At 37.4% G+C, this 27,115-nt stretch overlaps 1 protein-coding gene across 33 annotated transcripts in view; it reads right to left on the reverse strand.

Annotated features, from left to right (window-relative positions):
• Positions 1-26,153, reverse strand: part of NRCAM (neuronal cell adhesion molecule) — a 71,437-nt gene extending 45,284 nt beyond the window's left edge. For 12 of the 33 annotated variants that reach the window (XM_074165588.1, XM_074165585.1, XM_074165514.1 and 9 more), the window contains exons 1-9: positions 26,048-26,153; positions 23,721-23,738; positions 21,637-21,742; positions 16,844-17,040; positions 15,808-15,930; positions 15,260-15,430; positions 12,544-12,655; positions 10,382-10,566; positions 8,884-9,015 (exon numbers count right to left, since the gene is read on the reverse strand). In XM_074165588.1, the coding sequence (XP_074021689.1) occupies positions 8,884-9,015; positions 10,382-10,566; positions 12,544-12,655; positions 15,260-15,430; positions 15,808-15,930; positions 16,844-17,040; positions 21,637-21,742; positions 23,721-23,738; positions 26,048-26,153 (1,150 nt within the window). Of the gene's footprint in view, positions 1-8,883; positions 9,016-10,381; positions 10,567-12,543; positions 12,656-14,764; positions 14,822-15,259; positions 15,431-15,807; positions 15,931-16,843; positions 17,041-21,636; positions 21,743-23,720; positions 23,739-26,047 lie in introns of those variants that run through there. The other 21 variants (XM_074165560.1, XM_074165556.1, XM_074165544.1 and 18 more) reach the window with 6 other exon arrangements.
• Positions 26,154-27,115: the final 962 nt, after the last annotated feature.

The following is a 27,115-nucleotide window of genomic DNA, read 5'->3' on the forward strand; positions in this document are numbered from 1 at the left end:
CTACCGTTCTGTAGCAGCTTGAGCTGTCAAAACAGCTTCTGCATCCCAGAAGAATCGAGAATTTAACTGAAAACAAAATTCTGAAATATTATTGAATAATAATAGCTGCCAGTTATGACACAACTGGATGGATTTAGAGAGGTACAACAGAGAAAAAACTTGTAACAGCGCACTACATAAAAATGCACAAACTATAGCTTAATATTTTAAGTAAATATTAAATGAAAACACACCATTGTGTTATTAATATTTAAATTTAATGATGAATTATTTAATATTAAAAATAAATGCACATACACATGAATAAATGCATTGTAGTTTGGTTGTATCATTGACACCTGTATATATTATTGGAACCTGAGAAAATAAGTATATTTGTGGAAGACATTTTAATATAAAATAATTTCTTATTTCTTTGGATTCATAGAAAAGATTCCACTACTGAATTCTCTAAGAGACAAGAATGAAAGCGGACAGATGAAGGCGACCACAGTTCTGTGCTCCTGCTTAAGGGTATTTCCATCTCAGGTCAACTCTTCAGGCTATTTTGCATTACACCAATTTCCAAACAGATGCCTCAAGGATGGTTTATGACTCCATTTTTAACTTGTATCTTCCATCACTCTGAGTTCAAATCAGTAACACAAATTCAAAAATTTCAGAAAGGAATGAAAAGGTACTACTGGAATTTTAAATGCTTATTCTCTATGCATCTGGATTGCTGGCACTTATTTTTCTCCTCATTTGCTTTGCTTCCTATTGTATTCCATGCTCCCCATTGCCTCCTGTTCTATGTAAATGTCATTTTCATTAAAAGATTCATGGGCTGAAAATAGACGGAGCAGGTGAGTAGCCCAGCAGGCAGGCCAGTCAGCTGTGAGAAGTGGTCTGTTTCTGCATACAAATCACCGCTAAATGGAAAATAAGCACACCCACCCTCCCAGGAGGTAGGAGATCTGCCCACGGCTGTTCCAATCACAGCTACTCCCTGCCGCAGGCTCTGGGCTTCCCTCCACTCATGCCCTCTGAATCCTGCACACAGACAGATCTTTAATGGGTGCACAGACTTCCCTCCTTCACACACACTCCCATACATAATATCTTACAGACTGATGGCAGGGAACCTTCAGAGAAATGGAAGCCATTAGTTCAATACTCTCTATCTGAAGAAGGAACTAGATTTTAAAAGAATGATCTAACCATTAAATTACCATATAAAAAAAAAAAAGGAATCTTTGCTTCCTGCTGATGTATTTAAGGAATACATCCTTCTTCAGTTAACTGAAGGAAAGGAGGCAGGTGCCTGTTCTCAGAGAAGAGAGCACCAGGACACCCAAGTCCTTTTCTGCTAAGCTGCTTTTCAGCTGGGTGGCCCGCCGGCATGTCCTGCTGCCTGGGGTTGTTCCTCCCCAGGTGCAGACTTTGCTCTTCTCTAGCCTGTCGAGATCCCTCTGGATGGTAGCATGACCATCATGCACATCAGCCACTCCTCCCAGTTTTGCGTCATCAGCAAACTTTTTGAGGGTACACTCTGCCCCATCATCCAGATAATTAGCGAAGATATTGAACAGGACTGAACCCTGGGGTACACTGCAAGCTACTGGCCGTCAACTAGACTGTGTCACTGATGACCACTCTCTGGGCCTGGCTGTTCAGCTATTTTTCTATCCACCTCACTGTCTGCTTATCCAGCCCATACCTCAACCGCTTGTCTACAAGGATCTTAGGGGAGACAGTGTAAAAGCCCTCACTGAAGTCCAGGCAGACAACATCCACTACTGTTCCCTCATCTACCAGGCTAGTAATTTAATCATAGAAATTTATCAAGGTGGTCAAGCATGACTTTCCCTTGGTGAAGCCACGCTAACTCCTCCTGGTAGTTTTTTGTCCTTAATGTGCCCTGAAAATAGTTTCCAGGATCAGCTGCTCCACTACCTTCCCAGGGATCAAGGTGAGGCTGACCAGCTTGTAGTTTCTTGGGTTCTCCTTCTTGCTCTTCTTGAAGATAGGAGTAACATTTGCTTTTCTCCAGTCTTTGGGCACTTCACTACCATGATCGATCAAAGATTATCGAGAGTGGCCTTGCAACGTCATCTGCCAGCTCCCTCACTTGTGGGTGCACCCGGACTTACGTATGTCCAAATTTGCTTATGTATTCCTTGACCTGATCCTCTTCCACCAAGGGTGCACCTTATTCCAGCCTTTCCTGCTGATCCCCTCTGGGACCCAGGATTCCTGAAAGCTGGTCTTCCTAATAAAGACTGAAGGCTCGCAGTACTTCAGCCCTTGCCATATCCCTTTTTTTCTTTTTCTGGGGAAAGAGAGAGATGGCAGGGCCACTCAAGCACCGCCTGTTTGCCTTTACCAGGATACTGGTCACATTACAGGATCGCTGCACAAAAAGGGGAAAATGCTTTTGACATATTTAACAAATTGGAATTTGGAACCAACGGGCAAGGTAGCATAGAATTACATAATACTTAAAATGTTTTTATACAATTGGGACAATGAGTAATGAGTATTTGTTTTAAGAGTTCTGCTGCTGTTACAGGTAGTTGAATGTGTGCTCTGCAACAGCCAACATTTATTCCAAATAACACAGAGCCTCAGCTTATGAACATGGTTATGTCCTTTCTGGACTAAGACACCTGATTGCCTGGTTTCACCTGTTTTTTCCATCACTTTGTATAATAAGACACCTTCTTGACTCTACAGCTATGTGCAGCATATTCCCGTAAAGAGAAGGTATAGCCTCCATCAGATAATTTTGCCATAGCTAGTCATCAGCACCCTGAATACCTTCTGTTTATCTAAATACACACTTCCATCTGTTTCATAAACTTTAGATAGCCCAAGCAATTACTTTTTTTAGTATGTTTAAATAACCACTGTGGCACCATTCTTCCTTTTTTCCTGGAAAAAAAGGCAGAACGAGATGTGCTTTCTGAACAGAAGCAGTTAAAAACCCATTATTATGCTTAGGACTGGAAGGAAATATTATTATATACAATATTATATTCCTTATATAAAAATAATTCCTTATATTGTTATCACATTCTGAAATACAACAAAGTGAGTATGAGATCCAGCTGACATCAGAAGTTCACAGCTCTGATAACTTAAGACTCCAGGTCCCAAAGGGTGCTGAAATAGGGTGTTTTTTGTTGCTGAAGAAGTATGATGTAACCTAAGGTAGCATATTTTTTTTTCCAGAAGCATGTTGTGGATTACAATCATAGTTTGTAGGATATGTGAGTACTAACTGTTTCTATTCTATACTGAAAATGCCGATGTCATCCTCAGATGTTGTACTAGAGATTCCCTCTAGCTGAAAACAAGATGGAAAAGGAAAGGACAAAATTACTTGACTCCTTTTCCCTGTACTGATGAGAACACATACTTCTTTGGCATGTGTAAGAGCTAGTCTTACCTAGATCAGTAAAATATCACAGAAAAACACCGTAAAAGCAGAGAACAATTTCTCTTTAGAAAAGAACAGAAATATTCATTACTGTTTTAAGATGCTTGATTCTTCTTTAGCAAATCAAAGTTATGAATCAAAAGTAATCAGTCCTGCTATGCATTCACAGTCATTATATATGACTGTTGGATAATGAATGTAATAACACAAAGTCTGTTATTTAAGTGTTATAGGGCTTAGTAACTAATTTCCTTAGTAAAGCTGAGCTATCATTTTGCAGAATATTAGTTTCTCAGAGAAGCTGAGACAATTATTTGACTTAGATTTTTATACTGAATATTGGTTGTTGTAGTTCTACTATTACTATAATTCTGTCCTTAAGTTTATGCACAAATAATAGTGAATGTAAATGGGAGCACATCAGTACTGGCTCTTAAGACACAATTTTTCAACAATTCTAACTTCAGAGGTAGCTTTGAAGACCCTGTTATTGTGGAAAAATACAAAGAAAGCAAAGGTTAGGTGCTTTTTTACGATATGAATATAGAAACATATGGTCCTTGTATAGTGATGCTCATGTATGCTTTTCAAGTTCTTACAGTATCACAGGACCATTTGTACTATAATAACTTTTGCTAGAAGTATCCTATCATTCTTCTTGACCTGCATCTTCTTCCAGAAACTCACATTCATGAGTAATTTATGTATATAGTAACCATTTTCAAAAATAGAAAAATCTTTCTGTGGGTAAAACTAACTACAATTGAATGACTGAAATGAGATTTTAAAAGAATTATTTGTATAATTTTGGACATTTGTTTTCAGATAGATCAGCTATGACAACAAGAGAATGTGACAGAACCAGGACTTAACATTATCAACCAACCAGCCAAAAAAATTGGGAGGAACATCCAATGCATAGTCATTGAGTTGGTTTCATAAGAAGGTATGTTCCTTATGGAGAGACCTCCTGGTTTTCTGTAGACCATAAACCATACGGTCTACGATCATAAACCATATGGTCGAACACAAAACTGGTAGTGAAATAGCAAGGCTGAGCAGTATAGTTCATCAGTCACTTGGGAACCTACAGCGCCAAACCAAGAGTGAACCTAAGCAAGAAAACCAAGAAACTTAACTAATCCAGTTTTGCCTTACTCTACCCCTTACATTGAACTGACAAAGACTTAATTCTGGAAGAGATGGGACATGGAAGAAGATGCCCTTTTCCTTTTCTTATTAATCTCACTTGCTCCTCAGAAAATATTTTCTTGTGATCACTGAAATCCTTGTTTCCAAGTTTCTGATTCTGATAGTACTATCACCTCCAAAGGACTCCAAAGGTTATTACCTGCACTAGCCATGACTACCCTTTGACTATCTTCTGCATAATAAAGAAACCTGATTATCAAAGGTTTTCATATCTGCTGCAGTTCCTAAGCCAGATGCACAATTCCAACACAATGACAGCAGAAGCAGTGGATAAATGTCTGCCCTGGTAGTCCTCTCCTCTCCAAGACTGAACACCTCAGGGCATCCGAGTCCAGCAGATTTCTCCCTGCCCTCCCATGGCTGTGGTGAACAGCTTATGTGTCTACTCACAGAGAACATGATGGATGACAGATCTCTGAGCCAAGGATTATCAAGGCCTTTCATGAAGGAAACCTAAGGGCTAATGTTTCTCCCTTAAATTCAATGTAATTACTGATGGAGACTAACTAAAACCTAAGGTTCAATGTGAAATGTGATATAAACAAGTGAAGAACATGTTGAAAGAAGATAAACAGCGCCTTTCAGTGCACTACTTTGTATAAGTCCAAGTGTGTGTATTTAATATTTAATAGCTCATCATGAACTATAAACCACTGAACCAACAAATTAGTCTTTTGTGCAGTATTTGCAATGCCTTTCTGAAGTCCAATTATGAAGGTGCTTCCCCTTCCCAATTAATCTGGGTTGTTACTTTCTTAAAAGTTGAGATACTTTATGCATGGTTTCCCTTTTGTAAAACCACACTGAATATCTAAGCAGTAAAACACAACGGATTATGCAGTGGTATAAATAATGCAGATCTTGAGTGTTAATTGAAGCACAAGGCGAAGCAGAGTCATGGCCTGAACTTTCAATTGCTACTTGCCAAACTAATTCTAATTGACCTCAACGGGACTGTGCGTGTGAGTTCAAATTACTCCTGTGAGTAAATATTAGGAGGTTAGGTCCTTATCACTCCAGCACGTCTGAAGCAGCTTTCTTTTCAGACATGCTGGGTTTTTTCTTTTAAGCGTTATTGTTGAAGAAAATGAATTAAAATATTTCAAAGAAACCTAACATCTTCCTTTAAAAATATCTTTTTACTCTGATTACTATAATCTGGAACAAAATTTACACCATCGCAATTTTTTTTTTTTCATAGGTGCTTAAGAACACAGTATATTTTGCTTTATTCTTCCCTTCTCCCTTTTGGTTTTTAAGCCTCACCCTTTGACTGAGATATGGACGAACGGTTCTTTCTTCAACATTCCCCCTTCCTTGTCTGACTCTATTATGGAAAAACAAAACCGGAAGAATTAAGCATCTCCCAGTTGTGCTTTCCAATAGAAAATTAAAGTATTGCAAACAGATTACTGGGCCACAGGAGGCACATTGTGGGATATATGATGACAGCAGGGTTTTGAAATTCAAATGTAGCTCTTTTTCTTTGAAATCCTGCCATGGGTGTATCTCTCTCAGCACTGCCCTGAAGCTGAAACAGCTGCTTTCGTTTCCTTTTACAGTGATTCACTAATCAGTCAGTTGGAAGAAGAGGGGCTCAATTCTATAATTTAGTAACAAGTGAACAAAAAGGCACACTGTACTTGATAGTTTCCAGACCAGCTTTTGATGACTCAGAATAATACAAAATCATAAGAACCTTAAGAACTGCACTTTCTGGGATGGCGATGACTCTCTTTCTTAGATGTCCTGACCGACCCAGTGTACTGGAGCATCCAATCAACTTGCACTTAAATATTTAAGTTGGATAAAACTTCAGCTTTTCTCAGCAGTGAAAGTGACCTTTAAACTCAGGCTGGGCTACCCATTTACTTATTTCCTATGTTCTTTTCTTTTTCTTTTTTTTTTTCCTACTGAGGTTGAGTGGGTAATTTAATTAAATTCTCTTATTTTTTATTGAGTTCCTTTCAATAAGACTCTGTGTACTGATTCCTCAAGGCCAGCCAGCCAATATATGATGCCCTCTTATTTGGGAGATTCAGTGGCATCCTGCAACTGCTTCTGAAAACTCTCTGTTTCTTAATGATTTACTACTCTCCTGCAAGAACGCAGAACACATCATTGCTTCTCTGGAAAATGTACTTGTCTGTCATTTGAACAGCATGTCCTACAGCTTTGAGAAGGAAGCAGTGCGAGGCAAAGGCGAATCTTGTCACCAGGCAAAAAAACATTTTACTAGTCAGGAGGCCTGAAAGGAAGAGTTAAATTATCAGGACAGCAGGATAAAAGTCTCCTTGAAACAAACAACAAAAAAGTTAATGGTAACTATATAGAAAATAGTATGGAAGATGAGACCACCCTAAACACAGAAAGAAAAAAGCAGGACAGGTACCTAAATTTGATTATAAGGCATGCACTATGATATATTTACCTACAATATATACAACAAAATTACATTGAAATTTTCATGTTTTCCTGTCATACTATTCTTTGATGAGGTGGTTAATGTCAGCTTACATAACTGTTAGGTCCCAGTCCTAACAGTTCTGTACCTGGTTCTGTTGGGTTCTCACAATAACTTATTTAACCAACGGAAACTTCTCATTCTAAATCCCAGGCTAGAGAGCTCAACTTACATCTAATTAGGATTCCTGAAACAGGTTATTTGTTAAATATTTCTTATTTGTTTCAACATACACCATTACTTTTCCTCCCAAAGTTGCATATCTTTCCCTCCAGTTCAGTTTGATCTCTCTTGTATCCCAAATATTTTGAATATATCTAATGAGAGTTCTCATTTACCTGTTGCTCTTTCCTAGATTCTCACCATAGAGAATCCTCCTCTATGTCCCAAACTCTGTGACATTTACTTAATCAACAGGCTTAAACATCTCCTGAAACTCCTGAAAGTTACACTGTCACACTTTCAATAGGTCAGCACAATATTTTAGAGCACATTATCTCTCATGAGTCAACAGCGTAGACTGTTTTTGTAACACTGATTTGTGAAAGAGGAAGGATAAAGGTAGAAGAACCGAGCGTGATTTTACAGTACAGGCTATGCCGAGTACACACCCAACTGAAAACACACTGAGTGTCCTCCAGCAAGTTCTTCCCAAGTAAAGTTGTGCTATATATAGCAGCTATCTTGTGTCTGTCACACAGCATTGCCAGTCATAACACTGCAACAATTAAGTGACTCAATCACCAATTCAGGGTTGCTTTTCTTACCAATGCACACAGAAACAGCTGTTTCCTTGCCTTAGGGGTTCCTTTTCTTTGACACCTACTTGGCACAAGCTGTTTGCCAGGCACTTGCTGACGCATTCAGTCACTTTTGCTGCTGCTGCTTTTTAGCACTGAAGCCCGGAAGGCTCAAACATACTCATAGCTGCAAATCCTGCAGCAGCGCTCTGTACATCCACAGACATGAGGACTTGACTTTTTATGTCATCTTTACGATTCCTAGACAAAATTAGTGTTGCAGTGGAGCGGCAAAGGAGAAAACTAGCAAACATGACTGTCATGGCAACACAATGGTAAAAGTTACACCCCAGCATTATCCCTGTCAAAGAGGCAAGTATGGCACAGCTTTGTTGCTATGGCCCCATCTCCAAAAAGATACTACCAGCATGGAGAAGAGAAGGTTGAGGGGAGACCTTATTAATGCCTATAAGTATCTCAAGGGTGGGTTGAAGGAGGAGGGAGCCAGACTCTTTTCAGTGGTTCCCAGTGACAGGACGAGGGGCAATGGGCACAAGTTGGAACATAGGAGGTTCCACTCGAATATGAGAAAGAATTTCTTCACGGTGAGGGTGACAGAGCCCTGGAACAGGCTGCCCAGGGAGGTCGTGGAGTCCCCTTCTTTGGAGATTTTCAAGACCCGCCTGGATGCAGTCCTGAGTAGCATTCTCTAAGCAATCCTGCTTCAGCAGGGGAGTTGGACTAGATGATCTATATGGTCCCTTCCAACTCTAAAAAAATTCAGTGAAATTCAGTGAATTCAGCAGAACACCAGACAGAATAACCAGGAGCACAGTCACAAATTTTACTGCTCTCAAGCACATTAGAGGAATATTTTTTTGTTTCACTTTTATGAAACATAATTTTTATCACCTCATTTATAACTTACTTTTACCTGTCAGGGAAAAACTATTCAAATACACACTTTTCATTTATATTTGAAAAAATCGACCCTAATATTCCTCATATTCTTACTTATCCTCCCATAAGGTAACTAAGAATCTTACTTGCTATGGGAACACCATTTGCTAACCAGCTTATATCAGGCTTTGGGTTGCCGTTAGCTCTGCAGATCAACATCCCATCTTCTCCAGGAGATAAGACCAAGTTTCTGGGTGCTGTTATCCAGTATGGGGCAGCTGGGGTTAGGAACAGAAACACAGGAATTGTTTTCCAAAATTACGTACAGAAAATCATAAAGCACAGTCATGGTAACCAAAAGATAATTCAAACAAGGTATGATATATATATATATCTCATACTCAATGATAAACTGGCAGATTATACTTTGACTAAACTGAGCTACTGGCTACCCACTGCATTAAAATTCTGAGATAAGCAACATGAGGTTCTTTGTTTCATTTAGGGTTGCCTGCTTTGAATCTCTATTTCCTTTCCTAAAGAAAGCAAAATTTATCTGAGGATGGCATCTGGAGAGACTAGAGTGATCTTTTTGATTAATTTCAGAGATATCCATGTTCACAATAGTTAGGCTGTTAGAAATTAATTTAGGTTTGATTACATAAAAATATTTCATTGAAATTTAGAAATGGCAAAATCCTCGGTCTTGCTGAATTCAATGGGGATTGCAATGGGGCCAGATCTTTACCTGAGACAGCTGAAAACACAGAGAGATCAAAATGGATGGAACACTGTCCTTACTTAAAGATATTCATCTGTGTCTCCATCTCTTTTACATTAAATAACCACAAATAGCACATGCTATCACATATTGCAATTAAATTTCTGATTTTGGATTGATGAACAGATGCAAACAGAAAATTAAACTGCTGCTGTTAAAAAGGAGGTTGAATGTGATCATAAAATGATGCTGGTCTACAATAAAATAAATAGCTATTTAGCATGCAAAATAAGCACTGCAGTTGATTATTTCAATGACTAATGAGCTGTCATTCCAGTTTTTTTGTTTCACGGTATTCAAAACATACTTACAATTCCTATTTGGACAAACAGACTGTAAGCGTTTTTAGAATTAGTAAGACATCATCTTGGGTAAAGCACATGAAGAAGATAGAAAACTAGAAATGTCAATTAAGAGAGAAAAAGGAAGGAGAGTATAAGACTGTAAGACAACAATAAAACAGAGAAGACAGAATTTGGGCTACATGAATGGATAGAAGAAAAAATGGAGAAAATAAGGAAGAGATGAAGAAGAGAGATAGGGAGAAAAATACAGAAACAAGGGAAAGAAGCAGTCTAATGACAGATAATCAAAGGATCTAAAATAAATGTAGCACTGGTACAAACTAAGAAATTATTTTACTGTTAAAGTACTATCTCAATTTAGCCCAATGCTTTACAAAATAACATATTAAAAAAATAAAAAGAGATTAGAGATAGTTAAGTCCTACCAGTGGTAGAATAATTTCCTCGGGGATTTTTTTTTTACCATTATCCTTTCAGCTGTATTTTACCCTAGAAAGTTTACTTCAATCTTCATTCTGAACACTGACAATATTACATTAGGGATTATTTTAGTATTACCTTTTACAGTTACTGAAATGACATGATGAGCAGAACCTAATGTATTTCTTGCTATGCATTTGTAGTTCCCAGAGTCAGCTTCAGAAACATCTATAATCTTGAGAGTTTTCTTAAAGTTTTCAAAAAATGTTCTGTTGGCTGGCAGTTCCCCACCCTCTTTAATCCAGCGGATTACTGGTGTGGGTCTGGAGAAGCAAAAGGAGAGATCGGATTTACGGACTGGAGAAAAGGAAGACAAGAGTTCAGTACACTAATTTTTTGAACATATATTTTACAACTAATTATTTTAAGAGCCATTACCCAGATTCTGGGGCACATCCAGCAAACGTGCAAAATATGCCAGCACTTGTTTCTAGGAAATGACAAGCCTCACTAACACTGTCAACGGCCATCTGTTCGTAGGCTTAATAATTATGGAATACATTTGTCTGCTGATTAATCTAAAACCCCTCATGGTTAATAAACGAATACAAGTGTATTTCAAATCTTATTGCACTTATACTATTAAATTGATGCTCATGGTGCTTTAAAAGGTAGCTTCTATATAATGCCAGGTTTATAATTGTCTTTCACATGAGCAATATCCTAATGCTTCATGAACGTCATAGATTTTACAGCAGAGCTGTAAGGAGACAGAAACATTTCCTGTGAGAAATCAAGAAAAAACTGTCAGTGCTGAGTCAAGTATAGCTACTTGTCACTGCACCATGTCTAAATCTTGGCTATGTCACATGTTGTCCACTGAAGTTGAAAGTTGTCCAAACACAGGGAGATATATTTTTAAAATTACAAGATATTACAAGGTGTTGCTTACTGAGTAGAATGTCCTCTCTCAAATAGTAATGACTCAAGGCAAATATTCCCTTAGCAGTCTAATATAACTTATTTTATAACAGCGACACTTAGCAAAGTTGACTTTATTTATGGTATTAATAATTAGGAATAGTTGTTTTAAAGAAAATCTGAATCTGGCCCTTTGTGGACAATTACATAGCTTCCCTCATTGAATTATTTTTTTAAAAAGTTAGCCTTTAAAAAGGCTAAAGACACAAAGTCAGATAATGTATAATATTCTAATTTTTTGCTCATTTTTATCCAGCCATTTTACTGGAGTTTGGATCGCTGAATACTTCTGTTGCAGGGTTATCATAAAAGCATGTAACTATATTGCAGATGAAGATTCCTGGAGCTGATGCTACTCCCACTCAGAGGTGTGGTTTTGCTGGTGGTGCTGATGCGAAGACCGGAGCAGACCACAGCTGAGACAGAAACACAGCACTAAGGCTTGTCTCAAGCTGCGTCAAGCTGAGCATGAGCGTGCCCTATAGAGCTTATGCAAGTGAATACATATGCATGATGCTGTGCTGCATCATTTGCAGTTATTGGCTTTCCTCACAGCTACCTCAGAGCACTCTGCATTATACACTTTCGTGCACTGTAAACATGTTTACAGTTCCTGAAACAGGTACTAAAGATTTTCCACTCCTGCATTAACCAATCTATTCTCAGATTTCTTCCTGATAATGAAATTGATTTAAGATCAAACTAGTTAATGAAGTTAAATTGCTCTTTAGTCATTTTCCACTTGCACAATAACCAGCAGAAGCAAACGTGCATTACATCCAAGAAACAAGTACCAATTAAACTCAATTACAATGAGAAATTGGATGTAAGGAGCTGAAGGTATGTTCTAACAACTCCCACCTAGCTGATTTACTAAGTATTAGCATATGCAAGCAGCTTTTTGAGATTAGACCAGCAGATTCTTATCTATTTTTATATAACTTGAAAACCTGATTGTAAATTTAGGAAAAAACAGAGGCTTGATTCCTGAGTGCAATTCCGCAGATGTGTGTCCGAGATTACCCTATGGCACTTCTTCCTTCTGTCCTTTAAAAAAACCCAATGGTACAACACAAATCCTTTGTGTAGGGTTTGGGGACATGAGAAGGCAGAGGCCATATTTATGTTCATAGTCAGTTTTAAAATCTGCTGATGCCCAAGGAAATGGCTGACTTCTGTAAAAGAGCTCTTTTTGTTTTACATTTCTGTTTCTTTGAAATACCTAAGCTTATACAGTGGCAACATTTTAAGCATCTTGAAATGTTTCTCTCTGTTTCTGTATTTTTATTTAGAAAAACACTGTCTAAAAAGTAACTCACAATCCTGCTGCAATGCACTCCAACAAAAGCACATTTCCTCTGAGTTCCACTTTGGTACTTGTGCTACCTGTTGGTGTTAGAAGAACTGGCTGCCTCTCTGTAACTGGCTTTGCTGGAACAAGAAAAAATAAAATAATTCATTTCTAAGTTTTACTTTAATACTGATCAAATACATACATCCATTCTCACAGTCTGGACAGAGATTTTGCTCCACATTGGCCATCTAATTAAAAATCATTGCGTTACACAACTACACAGCTCAACAAATTAGGTTTTGGACAGACATAACATATCTCAACTTGTTAAATGCTGTAATTTTAAACACATACATGAAAAGTGTTATTATTAAAGATGGGAGCAATCGATACATAGTTTTAACATAGGCAACGATGCAGCCTGATAGATGTTTGTTAAGCCTTAATCCTACTTACTTCAGCAGAACTATTATGGGGAGTCAGAAGTCACTGATGTGAGTCATAGTGCAAGACTGAAAGTTAGCAAAAATTTCTGGGCTTCCATCAAAACACAAATAAAGCAAAGTTATTGTATTCAGAATTATAAACCAAGGGGATAAAAGGTACACTCCACTTTGCAATATGCTTTGTTCAATATTTTCTAGACAATGTGAGACGTCTAGAAGCCTTGCATTCTCTTCTTACTATATATTTAACTTTAATTCAAGCTGTTTCCCAGTCTGGTAATAAAGAACCATTGATTAACCCACAAGAAATAACAACAGTAAACAGACAGCTATAAATGTAAGACCCATTTCTGACATTATATTCTGTTGGCTTTTGAAGTATTATGGTATTTCATGTGCCTTCATGGAAGTCAGAATAAGAGTGCTTTCTGTAATAATAGAGTGCTTTCTGTAAATACTCTAATGTTGTTTTCTAGCAATTTTAAAATATAGGATTGAATTGCTCTAAAGTGCAGTAGCAGTCTGAACCAGTAAATTACAGTATTTTTTAAAAATGTGAGCAGAAACATAATGAACTCTTGTTTATTAGGGTACAGGATTTACTGATAGATTAACATAAACAGAACACTTCATTTTACTACAGTATGTGCTATGAATTCCCTAAAAACCACTAAAGGTGGGAGAAAAGGGTGGTCTAGAGTCAACAACGCAGCTGATAGTCACAGGCAATAACCAATCTACCCAGTTTAGGTGCTGCTAAGGACTGCCGACTCATTTTCCTAGACTATGAAAATTCAGAAAAATTACCTCTGGTATTTCTGAGTTGTGAGCCAACCAAATGGAGTTTTCCTCACTAACTGTAGCTAATATATCATTCTGTGTTCAGGTACATATTTCTTGTTTGCTTCTGAATGGCATCTTATTTTTATGCAGAGAATTAAAATATTCTGTGCTCTTTTGTTATTTTATCTTCCCATAAGTTACAGTTTAGTATGTACAAAGCCTCATTTGACAAGGAAAAAGACAAAACTAGAAGAAATATCATATATTTTCTATCTCATACAACATCAAGTGGAGAGTCTAGAACCTGAAGTGTGGAGAGTCTAGAACTTCAAGTGTTATGGTATCAGTGTTGCTCCAAAGTCAGCCTCGCTAAACACACATATACCTGTACGGGAGTATTAATTCACAATATACAAAAGACCATTCAACACAGATTAATGTAAAGATCAGCTTAAACACCGACAAACAAAACTCATCTTTCCCCTACAAAGTTATTTAAACAGATAGTATTAAAGTGTTTAGTTTTTAAGTAATTCCAGTTTTATATTAAATATGTTAAAAATGCATGGTACATTGAGGAAACTATTAAATGTGAAGTGCCGCTGTTAAATGCTTAATTGTTGTTACTTATTACGCAGCATGTGATACTGAATAGTCCTAGTGATAATGAAAATATCAAACTACTAGTTAAATTGGAGGAAAAATATAAACAAGCAATACAGTATAGAAGAAATCAAATAGACAATTTTTAAAATCTGTCCCAGTGTGAAAGGACTCATTTATTCTAAGAGTTTGTATTTTTTATGAGCCATATGTTACAATAACATTGAAACATTAAATATTTGAAAAGATCACACTGTGCAGTCCTCTCTAAAGCATGTATTATCACCAGCACTAGTAGATACCTTTATTAGAAACTGAAAAGGAAGCAAAAGGTTAAGTAGCCATGGAGGTGAAGTTAGTTAACTAAATGCTACTGTGCAACAGGGAGTATCAGTGGGAACCAGTGTAACTCACCACCATAAATATCAGTGTCACTCAAATTAGCAGCTATAGTGTCATTCAATGAATCCACTGAAATAAACAGAATATCATGAAGAATGCATACAAGAGGGATAAATCAAAGTACTGGGAATCAAAAGGTGATGATATGGCCGCGGTGAGTTAATCAAATGATTGATTAATTTGTTTCAATAGTTACAGTAATCATAATAACTTGATATTCTTGGTCATGAAAACCATTTGAAAACTGTTATTTTTTCAATATTTCAAAGCTTCACAACATTTTTTCAAAAGACAAAGCCTGATAAAGGGAAAAAATGAGAGCTTTTAAGATGAATTGTATGTCAGGAATACTGAGGATTACAGTTTAAGTTTATACAGTACTGCCATTTCTTACTCAGAATTAAAATGACAAAATTCCCTAGCGTAACACTACTTAACTTTGGCAAATAACTTGAGAATTCTGGATAAATACTACGTAAGTATGTAATTAGGTAATGCAATACCTACTTGAAAAGACCTTTACAGAAATGGGTTGTTTCTGCTGTATAGTTTGCGTATGATTAAATCTTGCATAGCAGATATAGTCCTCCCGGGTATCTTCTGGTTGTACATTAGAAAAATAAAGGTCTCCATTTAGACCTTGGGAAACTCTTTCACTTTGAGGCAGCCTTTGGAAAGCTAAGGGAAAACAAGAAAACATTTATATCGCAGTTATAATACACACTCCATTATTATGATCTGCAGCCTCCCCATTCATTCTATTACACTGTTCGCAGATTTGTAAATAAATAGACTTTTCTAAGTTTCCTCTTGAGCTCCCTCACCTTCCCATTCTTTCCCAGTGTGTTAATCTACAACTTACATTAAGATCTCCAGCTGCTTTTGGCTTCATGCTTTCGTACTGCATGTCTGCTTTTTGTTTGTTCCTACAGAAATGGAAATTCTTTGAATTTTAACACAGAGGGAAACCACCATCTGTGATCTTGGTAAGCAATGATCAACTATGTAGAAAAACTGCAAAAAGAAAACTAATTCTGCATAAACACCAAACTCACCATTATCCATCCAAAATATTATAGGTGGTGGTAAGCCAACAGGAGGTCTGCAGTGTAGTACTAGTGAATCACCTTCTCGAACCTGATTTGGTTCTAGTTTTTCTTTCGTCCACAAAGGGGATCCTACAGAAAGCAATTTTAACGCACACACAAATTATGGATTGACAAAAATTCCAGAATTTAAGGAAGAAATGTCCATAACATTCCAGAAAACCAGAAGAAATACATGCCTCAGAATGTTAAGTTCTAACATGTTTACTACATGTTAATTTTTGCTCTTCTTTTTATGTTTTCTTAGGAGAAAAGTAGGTTTTCTTTAAATCTTTTTTTATAGCAATGATTTACTGAAAGTATAATCAAGTGATTCAAATTATTGTGGCTACTCACTAAAGGTTCTATAACAGTGTCTTGGAAGGTTTTAACTAAGATAATGCAAAAAAAGAGAAAGTGATGCACTAAATTAGAAAAAAGGTAGACCTTCCTGAAATAGTATTAAACACACATGGTTTTATTACAACATGTGAGAACAGAACATTTAAGGTGAGAAGCCTGAAAAACTGATCTGAGACAAATACCACATAAAAAGCCATAGAAACAGCCAGCTATTAATCAAAATTTTTTACTGTTACCTTCTTTTTGGTCCCAGTCTGCTCTGTATTGAAGATATTATAAAAACTATGGAACACATGCATCAGAAAGAGAGTAAAAATTGTCCTCAACAATGATGTGAATTAAGGATTTGAACATTTTGTTCTAATTGTAGTGTCATATATACAACCCAATTTTAAACACGTTATCCAGAGGTACCAAAAAATATCAGGAAAGCATTTTGGTTGATAAATTTTCTAAGGAATATTGGAGAGAACAAAAGTTACATTATTAAATCTGAAGATCAGAAACTATATAATACCTTCTAACATGATCGCTTTGATGATTACATTTTTAAGACAGGAAAAAAAAAAAAAGCTAAACATTCATAAAATAATAAACGAACTGAAGTGTTTCACATTTTATGAACATTAAGAGCTTCACTTACTAGAAGGCCTTATAACAATATTGTTGGAAATGGCTGCTCCTCGTTCATTCCTTGCTGTACACTGGTATACGCCTTCATATGCTTCTGCCTTCCCACCATTCATAATATTTATAACAAGGGTCCCTGAATTTGGTTTCATTGTTACCAGTGCATCTTTATCTATATCAAAATGAGTTCCATTGCGTGTCCAGGAGAAGCTAAAATAATAAAACCAAAAAAAATAGTTTCTTCTTCAGTTGCCTTTTGTAGATTGTATGGAGAAAAAAAAATTAAAAAGTAATTTTCAATAATACGTGGCATTTTTTCTTTAGCAGATAAGTAAGACTTGTTCCCAAAGTAAATTAACTAATAAAGTAATAGAGCACTTTTTAATGTAAGAAATCTGGCAATACTTTAAGATAAAAAGCTTGGCTGAAATTGTTAACAGGAGCCATTTCAAAGTCAATATTGTAAAAAAAAGAAAACCATTAAAAGATTCTGAAGTTAATCTTATATGGAAAAGAAATTATTTTCTTTTTACTTAAAATGATACAGTAACATCTGCAAGAACTGATATTGCTAAAGCTGCATTAGCATTTCCATTACAAAACCTATTGTTGAAAGGGTTTATAAACCTGCCTTTAAAAACTTGCTCTGGGCTGAAATGTGTCATCTCAGGTCCCAGTAGGAGACTATTTCTTTTAATTGGTTTGGCCATTTTAAAGTTGTGCAAGTGAATTAAAGACCATGTGGTGAGTTTGATTTCTTTTCACTACTTTAACGCAAACAACCATGATCCTTTAAATGAAATTTTGCAGTCTGATAGCCCATAATTAGTAAATTTATACTGGTGTTGGTCAAAGCAATAGATGTTTTGAAAAGCAGTTGCTAAAAACTAAGACTATTAGCACTCATGCGAAATAAGGTAAAAAAGCAGAGATTCACAGTCTGCCACTTATACTGCCATAAACACCAGTTTCTTACTTATGCTTTGTTAATGGCCAAAATATAGTTACAGAGAGCTAGACCAATGCCTGTGAAGTGCTGAGCACTCACAGGTTCAAATGCTGTGAACAGCAGTTTCCCTAACCGTTACATTTCAGCTTCCTAATATTAAACACAAACACTATATATACTTACTGTTTAGAATGCTTCCTCAAAATATAAACATATATGCTACTAGAAAAGCTCAAATTTTAAGTGACTCAAAATTGTGTGACGACCTTCTGCAGTCGAGTAGGTGTCAATCGTGTGCTGACCTTCTGCAGGAAAGACTGGACACGCTATTTGCACTTTGTGGTGGGGCACAGCAGAAGTGGACTTGACCAGCAGCACTCCACCACACTGCAGTGGTTTTGGGAGGACTAGTGTGCATAGTGAACCAATACTGAACATCTTTCTTATGACCCTGCAGGTGAACCTGGAGAATACGGGGTCCCTGTAGTCCTCTGCTACCAGTAACATTGAAGGATGCAGGGAACTGTAACGTAGCTTCAAATGAGAGGTGACAAATGTGGTACAACACCCTGAATTTGACATACGTTATAGTCACAATCTTTGCTACTCAAGCTATAGGTAGCAGCACATCCATAAAACTTTATGCTACCTGCTCTCACCAATAAGAAGTTACCCTGTTTTAACAACAATTCACATGCCAGGCTGACAAAGTTCATCTTCAATTTCAGAGCTGTGAAGCAGCTCAAGCTCCAATATGCATTTGCAGGTCATCAAAACTGATGGACCAGACTAATTATTGAAATAAATTATTTGGACATCGTATCTTTAAAAATAAGCAAAACTAAACACAAGCTTATAAAATTCATTAGAAAATTCTGCACTTAAATCCTGTCACTTTTTCTGTAGCAGGGGAACAAAGTGAGACAATGGTTTGATGGGAAAGGTGAGGCCATACAGCAAAGCCCTGACACATGACTCAGATACGTCAGTCTCACAGACAGTGCTCTTAAGTCTCTCAGGTCTATCCAGCCCAAAAAAGGTTTTCAAGAGAAACATTTGCAGAAGCAGCATAGTTGTCCCAAAGTCCACAGTAATCATCTGATCCTCTGGGTCAACACCCAGACTCTTGAGAACGGCATTGTGCCTCCTAAATTAAAATGTTGGTAAACACAGCAGCTTTACAGCACTCCTACCATTAACAGAACACAGTGTTGATCTGCATGAGGATAGCGAGGCTCTACAGAGAGACTTAGATAGATTGGATCGATGGGCCAACGTTAATGGTATGAGGTTCAACAAGGTCAAGTGCCAGGTCCTGCACTTGGGCCACAACAACCCCATGCATCACTACAGGCTTGGGGAAGTGTGGCTGGAAAGCTGCCTGGCAGAAAAGGACCTGCGGGTTCTAATTGACAAGTGGCTGAATATGAGCCGGCAGTGTGCCCAGGTGGCCAAGAAAGCAAACAGCATCCTGGCTTGTATTAGAAATAGCGTGACCAGCAGAAGTAGGGAGGTGATTGTGCCCCTGTACTCAGCACTGGTGAGGCCACACCTCGAGTATTGTGTCCAGTTTTGGGCACCTCAATTCAAGAGAGATATCGAGGTGCTGGAGCAAGTGCAGAGAAGGGCAATGAAGCTGGTGAAGGGCCTGGAGAATAGATCTTATGAAGAGCAATTGAGGGAGCTGGGGCTGTTTAGTTTGAGGAAGAAGAGACTGAGGGGAGACCTCATCACTCTCTACAACTGCTTCAAAGGACGTTGTAGAGAGGTTGGTGCTGGTCTCTTCTCACAGGTAATTACAGAATCACAGAATCTTCTTGGTTGGAAGGGACCTTTGAGATCATCGAGGCCAACCACAAAAAAAAAAAACAACAAAAAAAAAACCCACCACAACACACCACACACCACACCCATCCACAAACAGACACAAACCAACAATCTCGGGCACTAGAGCATGCCCTGAAGTGCCATGTCTACACGTTTCTTAAATACCTCCAGGGATGGCGACTCCACCACCTCCCTGGGCACACTGTTCCAGTGCCTGACCACTCTCTCAGTAAAGTAATTCTTCCTAATACCTAATCTAAACCTCCCCTGCCGCAACTTCAGACCATGTCCTCTGGTCCTGTCATTATTCCCTTGGGAGAAGAGTCCAACACCCACCTCTCTACAACCTCCTTTCAGGTAGTTGTAGAGGGCAATGAGGTCCCCCCTCAGCCTCCTCTTCTCCAAACTAATCATGCCCAGTTCCCTCAGCCTCTCCTCATATGACTTGCTCTCTAGACCCCTCACCAGCTTGGTGGCTCTCCTCTGGACATGCTCCAGCAGCTCAGTGTCCTTCCTGTAGTGAGGGGCCCAGAACTGAACACAGTACTCGAGGTGAGGCCTCACCAGTGCTGAGTACAGAGGCACGATGACTTCCCTACTCCTGCTGGCCACGCTATTGCTTATACAAGCCAGGATGCCATTGGCCTTCTTGGCCACCTGGGCACACTGCTGGCTCATGTTAAGCCGGCTGTCCACCAACACTCCCAGGTCCTTTTCTGCTGGGCAGCTTTCCAGCCACTCTGCCCCAAGCCTGTAGCGTTGCCTGGGGTTGTTGTGACTGAAGCAATAGAACAAGAGGGAATGGCTTCAAGCTGCAACAGGGTAGGTTTAGACTAGACATTAGGAAGAAATTCTTCACAGTAAGAGTGGTCAGACACTGGAATAGGCTGTCCAGGGAGGTGGTTGAGTCACCGTCCCTGAATGTGTTTAAGAGTCATTTAGACATGGTGCTGGGGGATATGGTGTAGGGGAGAACTTTGTAGAGTAGGGTTGATGGTTGGACTCGATGATCCGAAGGGTCTTTTCCAATCTGAATGATTCTATGATTCTATGAAAGGGTGACAGTATCACAGATAATCTCCATCTTCTCCATTCTGCTGCCTGGCATGATAATGACCATGATCCCAAGGCAACCAGAAGGAATAATGTAGAAAAAACTCTAATTACTCGGAAGAAGTACATTTAATGAGCTCTGTGTGTGTCTGAATGAGCAATTATATACTGATCTTGCAGTAAGCTATAGCATAACACTACTGAGAAGAGAAACATACACGTTTCTCTTTATAGTCTCTGAAATCAGAAGCAGTTACTGTAATGCCAGAATGCATCATGGCTACTGCTGTTTCCAGTGCAGGTAACTCAGTATCTTGAAATGAGTTTGTTTTCAAATATTTCAAGGTACTGAAACAGAGCCGTAAAATGGAAGATGATCAGGAATCTGATCTATATACACAGCGATATATATATATTTCTGCCAAAACCAAAACTTAAGGCTATTAACTACGCTTGGTAAATCAAGGCTACTGATTGTTAAAACTGATACACATTATAGAACTTCCAACAAAATGCTTCAGGATGAGCCTTATAAAATGGAATGATTTACAAAACATTAAATTTGAATTTATTAGTGTACTCTGAATTATTCAATATCTGTTCTTCTTAGACCCTAGGCCTAAATCTGGAATGTGATCCAGTTCATATTATGGCGTGCATTAAATGCTTTCCATTGGCATCTGCCTATCTGCTCCTGTAATAATTGAGTATTATTTTATTGTTAGAGCTCCGAGGAGAAAAAAGAATATAGTTACTTGATGACTATAGAGAATTTTAAGTGTCAAGGATAAGAAGAGTCAAATTTATGCCACTATCTGGTAGCTATTTAAACTACAAAGGCAGGAGTGCGTGCATGTTTCTGCGTGTGGAACCACAAACATATGCATATAAATCATTAATTTACAAAAGTTACATTTTTTTTCTCATAGTTTTCTTATGTTGTTAGGCCAACAAAAGCAAAACAAAATGCTACTAACCTAGGAGGTGGTTTTCCTTTTGCTTCACACTGTATTACAATATTCTCTCGAGGGTCAACAATGTAATCTTTTGGAGATTGCTGAGTTATTGTAGGAGGTTGCAATACTTCATTATGGAATATAAGAAACAGAGAGGAATTTAACAATATTTTCAAATCATCAGTGAAACTGTTTTGTAAGCAGAGAAAGCAGAATTGCAATTAGCAATCAAATAACTGTGAGAAGAGTGAGATTAAAGTATTCTTTGTATTAGGAGGCTGAAGCCCTCTATTCTTGTAAATCAGTGCAGCTATACTAACTTCCAACTGAGCTATGCCGATTTACAGCAGATTAAGATCTTGGCCAAAAAGTTTAATGGACATAGTTTCTATACATCAGATTTCAACACATTTTCACAAAACCAAAGGACACTTGAATTCTAAGTCCAACATATCCTGAATGAAGAATTGCGAGACACAGACCCACACAACATGTTTTTCACCACACAGAAGGAAAAAAAAAAATACATTGTTTTGTATTTTTAAACATTCTATGTATTTCCAGTTTCTCTATGGGTGTAAACTTATCACACATTTATTGTGCTCACAATATTGAATTAATCTATAAAGCATGCTTTTAAGAGCTACTTTTCAGGAGTAAAAAATGCGTTGGATGTAAAACACTGTAAAAAATGACCAAAAAAGTAATTCATTTCCAAATAGAGTAAACATGTAGGAAAAGTCTAGTACTGATTCTCCTTTAAAAACCCAACAAAAATACAGTTAATCTTGTGAATAGCCCCAGGAGAAACAAACACTTAACATTCATGATTTATCAAGTACTCTAGAACGAGTAGCACAAACCAGAATTTAAGTAGTTGATGCCTACCTATTTAAAGTAATTTATATTCTGTTACCATTACCTATCCCCATTTTTGCATTTAAAAAATCCTGTTTATGGTATTAAGATAGCGAGAAAGGTGTCTTCCTCAACACTGTTCATCTGTTTGTAATTTAGTGTCACCTAAAGGAACCAGTTTAATAACATGCCCATGAACATCCTTACCTAAATGCTGTAAATTGTCTGTCCAGCAATACACTTTGCTTGTACTTTGGGGTCATTTCTAGCCACTTAAGCAAAATACTTCAATCATTAGAGTTAGCTGTGTTCTCATGCCTCACTCCAGACAGTTAAAATTGTAAAACTGGGATTTTTATTTTAAGTCTTCCCTACCATTATACACGAAGTTCTCTTGCACAGAAAGAGGTAGCCATCTGTAAAGCCGTACCCACAAGAAATCGGAAAAAAAATCAGATCATGGAATCATAATGAAATATAGCAGCTAAGCAGAACAGAATAGGCCATGTAGAGCTAGGTTTTGGTCCTCTTCCTCACTGCAGAGAGTAGAGTGCTTAAAAGAGGAAGGTGACACTTTTACATGATGATGACTTTTTGCGTATTTCTTTAGGAAGGTGCGTTGAATAGAGCCCTCCATCTCAGAGGCAGCTCTTTGGGGTCAGTACATGTCAGATGCATACTTGGGAAAAGCAAGCATGCTCTGAAAAGGGACACTGCCCAACATACAGGATATTCCATCTGATGCACATCAAAGACCTGAAGTCTCCAGTCCTCTGCTATGCACTGCACTTAACATTACAGCTGACTTACGAGATCCCATAAAAAATTAGGTCTACTTAAATAACTGTATCTACTGGTTTTTAAGGATACAAAAGTTATCTCCAACTTGGATGTGTAAAATAGTACCTAAGTACATATATACCAATGATTTTTTTTTTTAATCAAATATATTTACTCCTGAAAGTAGTAGTGAAATATTGCTCATGCTGATATTGAGTAACGATTTTAATGTTCAGATAGCACACAATCAAAAATCAAACAATTAATTTGTTCAAAGTTTCAGAACACTGATTTACATATAGTAGTATTTTCTTGAACACTGCATGCACAAAACAACTAGCTACAGCAAAACAAATTATCAACAAAATGTCAGAATCACACATTTTTGGACTGCAAATTCCATTAGCAACACAATCAGTATTAATTTTCAGCAGCACACAGCCTAATTTTTGTGGACAGGAACTTACATTCTTCTAGAAGTTTTGCTTTTATTCCCCCATCAGAATCAGCAGTGGAATGGACAAATGAAGATTAAAGAGAAACATTTGTTAGTTAAAAGAAAATTAGACTTTTTGAGAGGGAAGATAAGTATCTCTGACAAGGACATTGGTCACCATTAAAAAGAAAATATTTAAAACACGTAGCACTGTAACCCATGCAGCGACGCCTGAAATTCCAGCCGTGATTTCCACTGTGTCAGATATAACTACATTTATCTGAAAGTTAATGGTACAAAAAACTTTTCTGAAGTGTTGACTTTTTAAGGGCAACCGTGGTACATGATTTTGGCCTTGCAAGGACGCAAAACACTAATACTGAGGAGACAGCAAATCAGAATTAATGGAGTGCATTCCCCTCATGCTGCAGTCAAAATCAATCCACCCATACGATCATATGGAAGAACAAAGAGAATGCTTCAGGCTAAAATTACTCTTACAAAGACGAAAGCACCTAATTCTACTCAACAGATTTGCAATCGCTTTTGGTTTGAAAAATAACTAAACAAAAAAAATCACCTTCGTTGTCACATCTTCATTACTTGCTTCAAGTATTTTGCATACATGTCTCCTCATCAATAATGTTTTAGAGAAAGTCAGCTACTTTTGGTCAGCTACGCTGTCAGTCATCCCTTACCTACTTTGAGACACTGACGAGCATAGAATTGCTAATCTGCATGAAATTTCAAGGTTCAATTAACCAAGTACGTTCTCACCATCAGGTCTCTGTGGTGGGTATGTAGGGAAGACCCACAGAAAATGTAAGTCCTTCCCTTGTGGTGCTCTCCCAGAGCCCACTCTAACCATTATTTATGAAAGCAATAACATCATTATACGTAATTTTGGTTAATACGATTTTTGGCTAAAAATTCAAGTATGTTACTTTATCAGACCTAACAATGTTATTAAACATTATGTAATAGGGAATATGATAATGAAGAGTTAACATGATACGTCTAAAAGAGCTATTAATTTTTGTCTATTGATGTGTTTTTGGTTAACTTAACCTAAAGTGTTGCTCTACACGAAAAATATTAAAGTGATGCACAATTTACATTAGTTTCTAAACTACAAGATGGGTTTAAAACACTATTTCTAGCCTGCAAGAATATTTAGGAAGAAAAATCAAGTTTAGAAGATAAGACATTCATTCATCAAATTTTTAAAGTGCTGTTTAAGCCACAGTTTATTGCTCTAAAGGCACTCACAGCACAAAACGCCTGATGTGATTCAGATATATTGATCTTGTTACAGAAATACAGGTCATTGGTTTGAGAGGCTTGTAAATATGCACGGGGTAAAAACCATCAAAGCAGTTGCAATTTATGTCAATAGTTTTTAAAGAAAAACATGCATTTACGGAAGGTAGGAAGGTAACAAAAACATGCGGGTTAAGAAAGCCATGCAGATTAGAATCATAGGCAAATTTACTCATGTACTAATCCATCAATTTAACACCAGCCCTAATGTTCTCTTCTCTGGCAATTAGTTTAACAAATGAATAGTCACTGTGAGTGCAACACAGTTCACTGAATTCTGAAAATGTGATCATGCTTATCTTAAGAAAATAACAACCTGAAGCATGAATAAATTCATAACTAACTATTAAGGCTATAAAATGCAGCAGCTACCACTGCTTCCCTTTCAGCATGGAGCGTTACCTTCAAGGTTCCTCACTAACACAGTCTTGGGGTTTCCCCTCTTCTAGATGTTTCCTCACTGGTTAATGCTAGAGTTCCCGGCTCAGCACACATGCTTTTAACTTAAAGTTAGGCACTTAACTGTTTTTAGGCACTGCTTAGGAAATCTAAGAGCCTAACTTACTCTTCTAGATCAAAAAGTAAGATGCTTCCAGTGTCTGAATTTTAGATATATGAATCTTTTACTAGACCTCATATCAGCTCCTGGAAACTTCTATTATGAAGATAAGGGTGACTGTTTACAGCAACTAGGAATTGAACTAGGGTTTTCAGCATATTGTCAATATGTTCTTAATTAGCATTAAACTGGGGCTTCTCTGCCCTTCTTCATTTTCATCAAGTGTTTAATAAAGGCACACTGAAGTGTGAATATTTGTGAGAATCCTATGCTAACCCTTCTCTAGTGAAAAATGCAAGTCATTTTATATGCACAGTTTTTGAAAATCTTCACTAAATTAGTGTAAATATTCATAATCACAATGTCCTGATTTAAGCGATTAAACACACTCCATGTTGGAGTTATCTTCATCTTCCTATACAGATATTATTTAACTAATCTTCTGTCATTCTGCACTTATTTAGCATATTAATACTTACAGTCAAGAGGTACATCCAATGCAGAAACTATTTGGCACAGAAAGAGGATCAAGGAAGCTTTGCTTGCAGATATGTTCTTCTTTTTCATCATGACTTTAGGCTGCATTGAGTAAATCACACTTGAAGAATGAAGTTCAACTTCATCAGATTAGGTAGCTTGGAATAGTTATGTAGATATAGACAAGAAACCTGGTAAATAAAAACAAGAGAATAACAATATGGGTACTATGTAGAGTTGAGTGATGACACCTTAATAATTTATTATGAAATACCAGTAGTCTACACCCGGATAATAGTTACACCATGTGCTCTTATGAAATCCAGAGATGCTGAACTTCTTAGGACACTTAAACATAGCACTTTCCTAAGGAAGCTAGTGAACCATTCCGATAACCTTGTTGAATGGAAATACAAATGCCTCTCCTAAGAAGGCTAAAGCATCAGTCCAACTAGTTAAAAAACAGTTTATAATAAACATAATAGTCCTTTGAAGCAGATTTAGGAGATGAAAGCTCTGAATGCTCACCTAGTTTCTCTCAAATACCCTGTACAATTCTTGGAAAGAGTTATGCTAGGCATCTAACCCAACGAGAACATACCTGGCCACAAATTTGCTAAGTAACCTGTGGGATCTTCCTGTAGCTTTGAGTTCGATATCTTAGCTTCTCCCTGCTTTGGAACTCTTTCTAATAGACAGCTGTAGACTGCATACAGAAGACTTCATGGATTGCCATGCTGAGTTTATGTACTGTATAGGAACCGAGGCTCCTACTCCTGGATTTCTGATTTCACTCAAAATACGTAACAAAGTACTGTGTCATTTCTAGCCTGAATGCCCAAAATTTAATTAACTGGCAGCACGCTATCAAACTCTCTTCTCCTTTCCTTTGTGAAGAGGTGGCAGAAATGAAACTTAAGGAAAATCTGTTCCTTGAAATGTGCTAGATTGTCCCCCTCAAGCAAACATGAGAGATCATATTAACCACAGCAGAATGATTCTGGCTCCCTCCTTATTTTTACCGCATTCAGGACCAGGCTCTAACTGAGAAGAATCTTGAAGGAGTAAAA

This window comes from Numenius arquata, chromosome 2, assembly GCF_964106895.1.
Source record: "Numenius arquata chromosome 2, bNumArq3.hap1.1, whole genome shotgun sequence".
In the NCBI taxonomy this organism is placed as follows: Eukaryota; Metazoa; Chordata; class Aves; order Charadriiformes; family Scolopacidae; genus Numenius; species Numenius arquata.